Raw genomic sequence first — 13,182 nt, 5'->3', positions numbered from 1 at the left:
GGGGATGTAGCGAGTACTGCGTCCAAACGCAACATTCAGTATTACCGAGATTACCGAGATTACGGAGATATCGCGGAGAAAGGTTGCCCCGCGGAACCCACACCAGTGCTATTAAACTAATTATTTCTCAGTTTTTTCCGACGGTTATAACTTATGCGGCACCAAAGTTTTTGCGTTATCCATTCCTAAATAAATGCAATAAACCCTGAAGAACAGTTTTACACTTTTGTACAATCTAAGTGTATCGACATATGGCGATGATATAAACTGTGCGACGCGTCGTTAGTTATATCCGTGGGAATATTTACGAAGCATTTGTTGTTATATCTTGTCGTAATGACGTAATATAAGCGTCACTATGGCACGGCGCAAAGTACCAGGTTCTCTGACAATCGTTATAATGGTTCTCTTCACCCTGTTAGTGATTATTTATCACATATTAAGCGACGACGTCGAAGACATATCTGCAGGCAGGGTCAAAGTCGAGGGCGTCTATCCTCCTAACGATTTAAACGAAAGTCCTTTTGGCTTTGCTACACAGCAGCAGCATGACGCCGATATATTGACGAATTCCAAGAGTAGGCTGGCATATTTGAAACATGAACAAAGCTACGAGGAAGTTGTGCCTCTGTTCAAAGGACACAAAATCGTTCACTTGGACTTGAAGGGCGCTCCGCCTACCGTAAAGTATTACAGATATTTATTCCCATTGTTGCACAGACTGGGGGCTACTGGTATTTTAATCGAGTACGAAGACATGTTTCCATTCAACGGCGAAGTAGAGAATATCAGAGCTTTGAATTCTTACAGTCGTCGAGATATTGTAGAGATCCAAAAACTGGCAAAGAACAGTGATCTAGAAATTATACCGCTGATACAAACTTTTGGACACTTTGAGTTTGTACTAAAATTGGAGAAATACAAGGATCTGCGAGAAGTTGCTCGCTATCCTCAAGTACTCTGTCCGTCGCACAACAAAACGCTTCCTCTTCTTTACGAAATGCTGGACCAAGTTATCGGCGCTCATCCAAATATCAAGCACTTCCACATCGGAGCTGATGAAGTTTATCAACTCGCCGAATGCTCCAGATGCTTTGAGGTTTTGGAAAGAAATAAGTGGGATAAACAGCAGCTGTTCCTTTCTCATGTGGTGAGAGTAGCAACCTATATTAAAAAAAAATATCCTACAGTGAAGGTTCTAATGTGGGATGACGAGTTCAGGGATATATCTGTGCAAGAAATTACTGATAGTGGGTTGAACAAACTAATAGAGCCAGTGGTCTGGAAATATACTACAGATCCAAAAGTATCTCTGACAGAAAATATGTGGGAGAATTATGTTGAACTTTGGCCAGAAAGTGTGTGGATCGCGACAGCGTTCAAGGGTGCTACGGCACCGGATCGTTATTATACAGACATTTCTTATCATTTGAGAAATCACGAGGGTTGGCTGGAAATCATTCGCAAATACTCTTCCAGGATTAAATTTAAGGGTGTCTTTTTGACTGGGTGGCAAAGATACGACCATTTCAGTGTTCTCTGCGATTTGCTTCCTTCCGCTATTCCATCTCTAGCTGTGAACTTGGCAGTTTTGAAATCGTCAACGCTGTACGATTTTCCACACGATATTCCTGATAATATTTTGAAAATTCTTAATTGCGAAACGCCGGTGACTTTGTCTATACCTGAGCCACAATTTGGCTGGACATATTGCGGCTTTCATGGGTCAATGATATATTCCATCATCTTACGATTACACACGCTAAACCAAGAAATTGCCAGAATGGAACAGGACAGTACATTCAAGGGGTGGGTAAAAGAGTATAATTTGAACTACGCTTTTTCCAATCCTAGTCACATAGAACATGCATTGAGTAGCTTAGGCGAGTATAAAAATGAAATAATATACATTGAGACAGACATGCGGAAGGCAATGGAAGACATCTACGATAATTATACAATTGATGAGTGGATTGAAACTTATGTAGAGCCTTTGAATGAAAAGTTGACCAAACTTTTGGCGCTTAAGAATAGAATATTAGAACGTGATAGTTGGCCGAGAAGGCCATTAACGAAGCATGAGCTTTAAACCGAATTCATCAATAACATTGGATTGATTATACTTCAGTTTGTTTGTTACAAATTATCGACAAAAATATGCCGATAATTGTTAAAGTACATTACTTATTGTCCTTGTTATCATCCTATTAGTATACTACATAGTCTGATCAAGTTAATGATAAGGCATAGAGACGTGTAGAAGCTCATTTGTACTTGACGAATCAAGATCCTTCAAATATAATTGAAATATATATCTATTAAACTCACAGTACACATAATATTTAAACATGTTATCCTGAAAAAATGTATGAGACATCATAATTTGCGGTATAGATTTGAACTGATTTACGGTCATATTTATTCTATAGTTACGTATTTGGTTATTTATAATTCCTGTGCACGTATTTAGCAAGTATAATAATAAGGAGAAGATCGTTCAGTAGGGTAAAAAATTCATCATTTATTTTTGCGTCATGGTATATGACTTTATCATGTAATTTTTAGAGTATTACTGAATGATTTATAGTAAATTTTGCTTAAGAAATCTCATTGTCGGTTCTATAAGTCGTTTCACAATGGTTTTTTTTTTTTTTTGTTTCCGTAGGCTGGTAGGTCGTCGTTCCATGTTATGCAAAAGCATAGCTAATGTTAAGCAACCATGACTTGAGAATTAGACTGAGAAATATAATTTTTAAGTATCTGTTCCATCTTATCATTATAATGTATGATAATGTAAATATTGTAACTAATATAATATCGATATAAATATCTTTTCAACTTATTCGATAAAGCGTCTTCGCGAATTGTTGCGTTGGACCCTTCCGAAATTCTTGACTTCGATTTCTTCAAAATCAACTGTCACTTTAAGGCACCCGTTGCTACATTACATCGTTTTTGTTATTATTAATATCGTAACTTATGTGATTAACATTCAATACTATGCATTCAAATAAACTCCTTTCCTTCTGTGTACGTAATTCAACTACTGCAAAGAACAAATACTCGATTTCGAAGGTGGAAGCTCAGAATTAGACTCAGTCTTATGAAGTTTTTTCGCGTGTTTCTTTGCGCATTTTTTTAAAGCCGTCGACGGTACTTGTTTTGAGGTCAACGTATCATCGGTTACGGACTGCACTATAGGTTTGTAAAATCCTCGATCAGCTTTTGTGACGCAAATACCTAATACTTCGGCAGCCAAACTTGCGACGCGCATTGTTATCTGAAAATATAAAATAAAATTGGATAAGAGAGTACAGAAGGCTTTAAATTACTTACATACACAGTCTGAAAATACAGGATTATCGTGGTAACCGATATTTGTTTAACTAAAAATAAGTCCACCAGTGGTTTTTTTTCTTTAGGTAAAAAAAAGTTTATATGGTCTACAGAAATGGTGATCAGTTTTATATACTGCATTGATAAGTGAAATGCCATCCGTTCAGCGCAACTGAAAAGTATGTAAGGTAAATAATTTTTTGAACGAAGTATGCCTTTAGAAAATTCTCTAATCTCTAATAAAATAAACTTTACTGGTCATTCGCAGCAATCAAGTTTACGCGTGATTAGGTGAATCCAGCAAACCTATACGTAGATACGTAGTATCCTTGATATTTTAACTCAATTATTAACTAGTTTAAAACTCCTGTCAATTTTTTGTCAACTACACGCATCTGTTATCACAGACGCCGAGCTTCCGTGCAGCAGAATCTGTAGTGTTTCCTGCGCTTGGTGATTGCTGTTAAAAACAGTGATACTTTGTTTCAACTACTGTATAATTATCATTGGCTACATTAAGAGTACCAATGGGAATGGATTTTGACAGACATAGAGAAAATACAGTTGCAGGATTACCTTTCCAAAGAAGACCTCAGTCTATCAATGAAAGATATTCAGGTAAGAAATTTTTCAGCAATTATAATTTTCTGATTCGATTCCTGATTTTATGATTATTCAGAGTAATCATTGAAAGCGGACTAACGGTTAACTGAAAATCTTACAACGGCCTGAAATAATTACAATGCGATCCTATACATGTTATCCTGATTTGTGAAAGTTGACTGATGTTTTGGTTCTCTCAAGAGCACATCGCTCAATGTGCCGGCGAAATTTGAATGTGAAGGATTACCGATTCGCCGGTTCTAGCTGAAACGTCGTGACACGGTATCCCGCTTTCAGCTGCGAACATGTGGGACTTGTCTCTTTTAACACTCCTCTGATGTTCCATATCACACTTATTTCCTATTATTGCCAAAACTGGTTGTGCCTCGAATACCTCGTTCACTTTTCTTACCGTTTCAATCCATTCTCCAAGAATTTCGAAACTCGAAGCGTTTGTCACGTCATAGACAAACAGAATTACCTAAGAAACGTAATATAGGTATTCAAAAAGAGTGTATGTAATCATTTTAGGGAATTTCCTACTTCTCCCTCTGTACTTTTATGATTCCATTTGTAACTCCATGACGTGCTTGTTCAAGAGTAACACCAAAATTTCGTATCAGAGATATTTTAGATACATGAACAGGTATGAAATTACCGAGAACTATATGATATATACTATAAGGGTCCTCTTGCAGCATGCAATTTCGTAATTAAGTGGGTCAAGTTCGTTAAACTCCTCAATTCAAAAATTCTATCTCAATAACTTACGTACGTGTATTCCGACTTACGTGTGCGCCAAAAATGTACTTGTCCAGCATATTTCCATGTAACGATAATCCGCCAACATCCCAAATGTGAAGGGTGATACTTTTGTAGTCTCCTAGACTGATGTTCTTTAAAAAGAAGTCAACACCGGCTGTCGGCGTATAGTGTCTAGTAAATTCGCCATTGCAGTATCGCGTCGCTATACTGGTCTAAGAAAAAAAATCTTTTAATTAGCGCGGGTTGTGTGTTTCAGCAAAGATTTTAAATTTATTTGACTGTTTCAACCCGCATATCACGCATCCAAAAGTGTGATTAGATATTTACGTTATAAAGTTGGAAAATTCAAACCGAAAATATGCCTAAATTTTTCACAATGTAGATACAAGCAGTGTCTTCGAAATCAGCGTAAGTTAATACTTCTAGATATTCTAGATGAAATATTCGTAGGATCCTTGACTTGGAGATTAGTTGTGCCTTTGTATTATATACGGTAAATATTTCATTGTCCACCGAACAAACATTTTTTACAACCAGTGTCCAAATTATACAAGGAATGATTTTAGTATTTAATGTATGAAGTATGAATTCACAGGACTTGCACTCTGAATTAGTCCGCTTTAGCGATTGCCAATGAGTTGTCGTTGTAATTGACGGGGCGGAGTAAAATGTCCGAATTATTAACAATTCGCTAGTTAGCGCTTTCGAAACTTTTCAAATTCGGAATTTCAACCCCGTCCCTAATTGACAACGTCTAGCGCAACAGATGCTTTCTTCCCAGTCTGCTCAAAGAGCCTTGACAATCCGTTGGCTGAACGAAACGCGAATTGTCCTCTACGGTGCGTTACAAGCATGCCACCTGTTTCGAAAAACCACACTCACTTTTCCAGCTCCGGTATCCCCTACGAGAACGAATTTCAATCGTTTTTCAAAGAGTTCTTCCTCCGAGTCAGACATTTCTTAAATAACAATCGCGCTAATAATAACGTCAGGGTGACACTCGAGTCAGTTTTGTACTGACCACCAGCCTGAAGCAAGGCTCGGTGCCAATCGACCGACCGTCGCCTTGGAGCGGTTCAAATAAAAGCCCTGTCAGCCAACATGAATAAATTAAACAACAATCGATATTCGACCATTATCGCCGTCGATCTGGCCTCAGCTCGCTCTGCAAAAGCCATTACTGGCTCTAGACGTAAAGTCGCCTCGCGCAAGCGCCTTCGGAAGGCCTCTCGCACCATCGTCAAATTGTGCTTTTCCATGCCAACTCTGTATGCATTAGCTTACGCGGTAGCTTGACGCGTATAAAGAAACAAAATTGCACGATCTAGACCCAATTTTAGTCACTGTACTACAATCACTACAATCATGAAGCAACAAGGAGAGAACTTGTATATTGGAACGGTGCTGCAGTGTGCAGGAACGATCACTGAGTGGATCAATTCAGATTTTTCAAGATTTTGTTTCTTTGAGTATTTCTTTATTCAAAAATAATATATTATATACGCTTATCTTCGTAGTTGCGTATCCATGCGTAGATGTTAACATCTCTTTGTTAATAGATACAATGTATTTTTTATGTACGTGTAAATTCGTTCATCTTGGCACTTGAATTTTACGGACACGAAAGGCACAGCACTGTGTCTCAAGTCGAGTAATTCACACTTGAAAATTGAATTATCATTAATTTTTCTAATTAAATATTAAATCTTTGTAGTTATGCAATAAATAATAGTTCGTAACTCTGGAACACGTAGTCGTCCTAACTACCGTTGTTCTATCGGCTCGTTCGAAGTTGGCTTTAACGATTTCGTAATACCTTCCGTCGCTGGAAATAAAAAGAAAATTGATTTCAATGTATTGTTTACATGTCTAGATGGTAATGGTACCCTTACATCGCTCATTGATCGTTTTGGGTCGCTTTAATAACAAGTTTATAATTGAAAAGTCTTTCTCCCAACTCTAGATACAAACTATAGCATTGGATTCTAAAAATAGTTCACTTTATGAATTGATATAGTATACGTCTTCATATTTCTTTCGTCAATCAGGCGTGTATCTCATTTCCAGAAATGCTCAACTTGAATACATGTATATTATTGTATATCTGATAAAAGTATCGATGAAATATTGGAAGCTTTGTTAGGATTTCGTTTGGAAAGTTTCTTATTAGTAGAGGAGAATTCTTTGAATGCTCGCCAATGGAATATGATCGTACCTCAATACCAAACATCTAAGCTTAATACATTTCACCCGCAAAATGTCGATAGCCTTTTGACTCTTGTCAGAGAATCGAAGATTTTCTGGATCCCACCGTAATTCGAGTCGTTCAAGGTTGGGACAGTTATTGGCAATGCCGTCCATGAGCTGATCCACGTGAATATTAACCCCCAACCGCTCCTGGGTGCCCATAACAACAATCCTGTAAAATAAGTTTTCATTGTTTTGGCTAATGTTAGACTTTACGATTCTCGTGTAATCGATCAACTATTCACTTCGTGTTTGTCAGAATTGGCAAAATGCTCTGCCACAGTTGGTCCGTGATGTGAGGCATTCCCGACAATGCTACACCCCAAAGCTGGTGACCGTGTCTTGACAAGAATTTGTGCAAACCATCGTCGGTCAGGTTATCCGAACTGTCTAGGTCCAAGGCTATCAAATTTCTCGGATTTCCAACCTCGGCCCAGGATTTAAGTACGCTGTCATTGAAGCCGTTCAATTGCCCAGCGCTGAGAAACCGTAATCCAGGAATCCGCGTCAGCATATCGATCAGGCACTCGGTACTCAAATCTGTTGCTGTTATGTCCAATTCTTGGACGCTGGACTTTTCCCACTCCACCTGCATCACGTACTCACTTTGCAAGTCTGCAACATAGGCATGTTTATTTTCAATCAGATTGTGATCAGCATTGTCGAGAATTGCTATTAGTAAATACATATATTTGTCAGTAATACTCGAATGTAATCTAGTTTCAGGTGAAACACAAATATACGCGGGTGATAGTTCAAAGATGGTCTTACTGGTTCCTTGCATGAGAAGGCAAGTCAGCCGTCTGCTTCTTTGAAAGAGGGTCTTCATAGTGGAGCCGGTAACTTTTGAGCAGAAATTCACGGCGAGACACTCGAGTTGAATGCAATTTGAGGAGAATGCATCTATGTGAGAATCGTCCACAAAATTAATGCCGTACAAGTTGATTACTCTCAAATTTGGCGTTGCTGATTTCAGTTTGTGAACGTTTATCACTTCGTATATTTCTTCTTCCTCTTCTTCGACCTTCTCGTAAGTTCCTGAAATCACAAGAAAATATAATTTTCCTGTCTGGTGCTTATTCATCGTGCATGGATGTACCTGGCAGATCAACTGTAATACAGAGAGAAATATACTCAACTATACCTATCAAATGTAGAATTTCCAGTCCGTTGATAAAGTTGTATATCTTTCTCATGAAACCCTCCATGAAGATGACTTCGGACAGACAAATGCACATGTATTTCAACTTTGTCGGGAAAGCCTGCATCTCGGAAAAGTCGTGTAGCTGCATGGCGGTAGAAAAATCGAGCAGCATATGCGTTAAATTTGGACATTTATTGGCCAGCTCATGAAGAACGGTATGAGTTATCAACTCGATTGGAAGCTCGATGTACCTCAACGACGGGCCGAAACGTGTGCTGAAAAAATGGAAAAGAGAATGGTGAGTGCGTGTAAATGAACAGAATTTTACAATCTTATTTTAGACTTGCTTATGTATTCGACATTTATACATGGGTTGTCAAACTACGAGGTCTTTCTTCGAGACATGTTTACTTCTCTGCCGCGGGCTAGCGGGTTTTTAATCATTCGTTTCTAAAACTGTGCTCTGGTGGTCTATTCTCAACTCTCAATTCAATTCATAGAGTTACTAGGCAGCGACTGCGCGTTGTACTCTTATCTTCGGAACAAAATCTGCCCACGATGTAGAACAAAGAGAAGAACTGTCTAATAAATAACAATTAACTAACGGAGTGACAGTGTGTCGTGGAGTGAGTGTCCGGTCATTCGTATTGTCAGTGCTATACGTAGTACAGACCATTAATACCTTATTAAGTGCAGAAGACTTTCGAGAGATCCAACGTGAAGTCCGCTGACCTCCGGCCTCAGTGATACATGCTTCCAGAGGCGGGTGTCGTAAGCAATTTGACGCCATCTTTTACAGACTCTGGCGACCCTGCAGATCTCTCGATGAGACAAGTAGCTGAAAATGTTGAGTATCACCTTGTCCGGGAGTTTCTCGATCGTCTGAGGAACATCGGTATCAAAATTATACACGTAATGGATCGAGCGAACGGATCTAGTATACAGGTATGTGTAATATTTTCTTGCATCTTTAACTGCGCTATCATCAGTTGACTAACGGACACGTCAGGAATGGAATAGATCAAGTTTGCAGGTTTTCTAAATTCTTGAAAAAAAAAACCAGGGATATGTTCCTTTTTGTTCCACGATGGAGAACCACTACGTATTGCGTTTAACATCGAGCATATTTTATACATTTTATAATACATATATGCAGTACAACAAATCGCGCACTTACGGTGCCGGCAAAACGACTTTTGACGACACCCCCTTCGGAGACATACATCTGAGATGTTTCGAGGGCGATTTGGCCCCAGACATCAACACCGCCAAGATCCATCTTATCTTATGCGCTTCTGTGTCTCTTGGGGGATTTCGAAATGGATTTTATATCGAGTTATAAAAGAAACAACGCCGAAACGCTTGCGCCTTTTCTCGACGTCCTACGGATGTTTAAAAGTTTCCCAAATCGTTTTATGTGCGAACGCACTACTGGGTCTTCTATTGCACAACTGCAGTATACATAACACAGGGTTATTCAAAACACGCGACCTCGTCTAAACTTCCACCCTCACTTATGCACCTCTACACGCGAGTTAGTCAGTGCAGTATTTGCAGGAATCCAACAAGTTCTGCGGATAATAGGATTACGCGTGCGCGAGGGCGCCTAAATATACTCTGAGACTTGGTCGAGTAGACTTAAATTTAAACTACCGACGGCCACTAGACTCTCCTAACAACGCCTCGATCCCACCCTAATTAATATACAACTCATGATCAATTCGAAACTTGTGCAATCTGTACACAAATTGGTGCATCGCCTCATGATATTGCAAATCTCTCTAGGCCGATCCTCATCCCCCCCCGCCCCTCGTTCTCTCGCCGAACTAAGACGCCGAACAGAAGCCAGAACTGTGCAAAGTACCGATAAGTGTGGATATATCGTGACCGTAAAAGCATGAAATTGACAGAGAGTAGCCGCATTCGAATATTCATGGGAAAGACAGGGTAGGAAATCGAGAGTTTTTCCTTAAGTGGGCACGTTTTTGTCACCGTTCACAAGTGAAGTAGAAGTTTTTTCCCCGTTACGACTGTAACGCAAACCGTTAAATAAACTACAGTTAAACTTTTTTGGAATTTCAATGAAAGATCTCATGGATTTCAGGATCACAAAACGATGTGAATGGCGGTAGAACTTTTTTTGGAAACCGAAGGAATTGAACGTCTCGTATGATCTCGAAAAGCCGCGGTAATTAGGTCTGCAACACTGTATGTGACACATTATGGAAGCAATAATGGTTCAACAGTCAACACGCGCCGTTTGTAAGCACGAATAATTAAAATAGAATAGATCTAGGACTGGTCCCGATCTCCGAATGTTATATGGATTATGAATTACGCCTTCTACATATTATTAGAAATACTGAGAAATCCATTAATCATGTACTCGCGAAACTGTAGTCCTTCGTTCGTGGTTGTTAGCTATGAATATTCCAGCTGGCACCGCACTTACAATGTTCGTTTAATTGTAAATCTTTGGAAAAAATATGAGCAGGGCCAATTTTATATTCACTTCGCCTCCGTTGGCAGTTCAACCGTCACCGATTTGTCTTCGTCAAGTGCCTACTCGCGATACCGTAGTGCCTTTATTGCGAATCGAAAGTTTTTCACCGCTGCACATTGTATTTGACAGATTATTTAGATTATCGAATTTTATGGATTTTTCACGTGTTTCAGTTGCACCGAAGTCGATATCGATCGGTATTTATCGACTTTTACGCATAATTGATTAAAAACTGCACGAAAATCGTGTCAGCGATTTCCTTTTCTTCTCGATTTTAGTTTACATCACGCGTGCAAAAGAAATTTTGGCAAAAAATATTCCGCACATCACTACGGGAAGATGAAAAAATTTTACCGGTAATTTTCCCCTTCGGATACTGCTGTGCAAATCATCCCTGGATATAGCATTCGTCGCGCTTTCCACGTTCAAATGGGTCCAGGTGCTCATCGTGCCTTGTCTTGAATCGGGTATCGATCACCTCGATGATCATTCGCGAACGCTTAATAACTGTATTTTGTTATTAAATTTGTATCCGTTAACGTAATTTAAATCGAAATGGAATAGGGGAGGAGAGTCTGCAGGCACCAGGGTACACGATCGAATTAAAAATAGACGTACTTCCACGATCCGCAAATGTAATCCACAGCCGTCACATTTGTGCAAAAATTAGAAATTCAACTGTCCGCAATTACACATTATTCAGGGATACTCGCCACCCTTTTATTCCCTCCCTCGTTTAATTGATTGCTGTTAGGTATACGTCGAGCTGTTGGCCGGCTTCTCGGAGCAAGCACATTCGACTGGGTACTGCTTTAATTAGTTATAAATAAAGGTAGGCAGAGGGCCAGAATGGGCAGTGGCTATCGACATGTCCCGCACTGCATCGGTACATATTTGCCCGAGAAAAGATGACTAACTAAGTGAAATAACCCGCAGCAATTGCTTCCCAGACGAGCTCCTATGGTATATATCATCACTAACACACCCAGGCTTATGTCTTGTATTTTTTCTCTTTTGGATAAATTTCTTGGCTCGAAATTCACTCTGTCGCCCGGCAATCAACCGGGAAAGTTTAGGTGTATAACAAGCGTAGGTGTATCTAGCTCGTATTCCGAGATGCTCAAGAGTTGTCATAAGTTTTCAATGACGCACAAACTGCTTAATTTTCCTATTTCAATCATGCTGTATAATCATATACGCATAAGACCATTTGAATCATTACATAATTACTTTTTTTTTTCTTTTTTTTTTCTTTTTTCCGTTTCACACCTATAGCGCGGAGTCGAGGATTGCCTTCAAGACGTCGAACGCCTCGCTTAGAAATGATAAATATTTGTTTGCCGAAGGATGTATGGCCTGTAAAAAATAGCTGACAGACAAACGGCTACTGAGAGCGGAGTACCTATTATACGTAAACACGTGCCAAGCGAATAGCGACGCCCGCGAGTTTATTGGCCCCATCGTATTATACATATACATACTTACGTTATTTACATACATAATCAGACGCCGATCCTGCAATTAAATCCACACCACATCGGTGCTTGCTGGTGTTTAGGGGGGGAGGAGGGGGATATTTTTCAACCCCTACGCGTTGTTTGTAAAAATTAGTTCTCACCGTGTTCGGTCGCCTGATTGTGCGCACCACGCCCTCCTCGTCGTGGGTGTTCAGCTGTTGAAGAGCAGCTTCCACGCTGAGCGCGTTCCAATTCGACATTCTTCGCATATCCATTGCACGTGAGGTTACGAGGAATTTAATATATGTAATGAAGCAATGATTACCATTAGTTATAACTGAACTGGACGAATTTCGGTTGAAAAAAAGAAAAAAATTACGGAATGAAGTGTATCATATTTTTATGTCAGCACAGTAAAGGAATGCAAAAGCCGAAAATATTAGGCAGGTTGAATTTTGATTAAAAACAATAAGCTGGTGAAATAATAAAGGAATTAATAACAAAAAATGTTTGAGAGTCCGTGAGTATGGAAAATGCGTCACGGGGACGTTTGACGTTCCATTGGGAAGGATCTCGTGTATGATTTACCTATAAATTTAGTTATGTACGAGAGCACTGAATAACACACGCAAGGGGTGGAGGGGGAGGGGGGGGGAGGGGGATGGGGATAGGTGATGTTAAAATAAATCGTTCGAAAATATAATGTTCATGTGTAAACTTCACAGCCGATGCCGCAGTCGGATCGGACATCTCGGCAATAATTTGCCGCCAGTGTCTTTAAAAGCATGTTACGCGACGTTCTTTGAGTTTCAACGGCTGAACGATAAAACTGTTATAATAAAATCGAAAGATCGGACACCGAGAAGAAAAACTGTGAACTTTCACTCTGAAACTAATATGCGCTTACTCGATCATCGTGGCACAAATGTGAAATGAATCGTAGCCTCTAGGTCCAGGGCAAAAAAAATTGTAACTAAAATAAGCTTAAGTTTCGAAGCATCTTAAAATAGACCAACTTCCGAGCTGAAAGATGTAATATTCTACCAGCCATATTGCCGGCGCCATGGTTCAAATTTGAAAAATTTGAAGAATTGTATTACCACTTAGTGTCGCATAGATACGATAAT

The 13,182-nt window shown here is 39.5% G+C and overlaps 3 protein-coding genes across 8 annotated transcripts; 1 reads left to right on the top strand and 2 right to left on the bottom strand.

Moving 5' to 3' along the window:
• The first annotated feature begins 34 nt into the window (after positions 1 to 34).
• LOC124300032 (hexosaminidase D-like) lies at positions 35 to 2,842 on the top strand. The gene has a single exon (XM_046753651.1). The coding sequence runs from the start codon at positions 359 to 361 to the stop codon at positions 2,087 to 2,089; it is 1,731 nt and encodes a 576-aa protein (XP_046609607.1). The 5' UTR covers positions 35 to 358; the 3' UTR covers positions 2,090 to 2,842.
• Positions 2,570 to 5,789, bottom strand: LOC124300110 (ras-related protein Rab-28-like). The gene is made up of 4 exons (XM_046753800.1): positions 5,587 to 5,789; positions 4,731 to 4,916; positions 4,187 to 4,420; positions 2,570 to 3,280 (listed from the first exon to the last, which is right to left on the bottom strand). Exons 1-4 carry the CDS (start codon positions 5,659 to 5,661, stop codon positions 3,044 to 3,046), a joined length of 732 nt encoding a protein of 243 aa, XP_046609756.1. The 5' UTR covers positions 5,662 to 5,789; the 3' UTR covers positions 2,570 to 3,043.
• A 387-nt stretch (positions 5,790 to 6,176) lies between these two features.
• Positions 6,177 to 13,063, bottom strand: LOC124300041 (F-box/LRR-repeat protein 7). Of its 6 annotated transcripts, none has more exons than XM_046753670.1 (8): positions 12,963 to 13,063; positions 12,217 to 12,316; positions 8,778 to 8,977; positions 8,096 to 8,370; positions 7,723 to 7,989; positions 7,197 to 7,566; positions 6,920 to 7,123; positions 6,178 to 6,529 (listed from the first exon to the last, which is right to left on the bottom strand). In XM_046753670.1, exons 1-8 carry the CDS (start codon positions 12,968 to 12,970, stop codon positions 6,394 to 6,396), a joined length of 1,560 nt encoding a protein of 519 aa, XP_046609626.1. In that variant the 5' UTR covers positions 12,971 to 13,063; the 3' UTR covers positions 6,178 to 6,393. The 6 variants fall into 6 exon arrangements, with proteins under 6 accessions (XP_046609618.1, XP_046609626.1, XP_046609644.1 ...); XM_046753688.1 differs by having other exon boundaries at positions 12,644 to 12,982; XM_046753702.1 differs by lacking the exons at positions 12,217 to 12,316; positions 12,963 to 13,063 and adding exons at positions 10,953 to 11,105; positions 11,217 to 11,494.
• Positions 13,064 to 13,182: the final 119 nt, after the last annotated feature.

Source organism: Neodiprion virginianus, chromosome 1 (genome assembly GCF_021901495.1).
Source record: "Neodiprion virginianus isolate iyNeoVirg1 chromosome 1, iyNeoVirg1.1, whole genome shotgun sequence".
In the NCBI taxonomy this organism is placed as follows: Eukaryota; Metazoa; Arthropoda; class Insecta; order Hymenoptera; family Diprionidae; genus Neodiprion; species Neodiprion virginianus.
The sequence above is the reverse complement of the archived record's forward strand: the minus strand, read 5'-3'. Positions and strand labels throughout refer to the sequence as shown.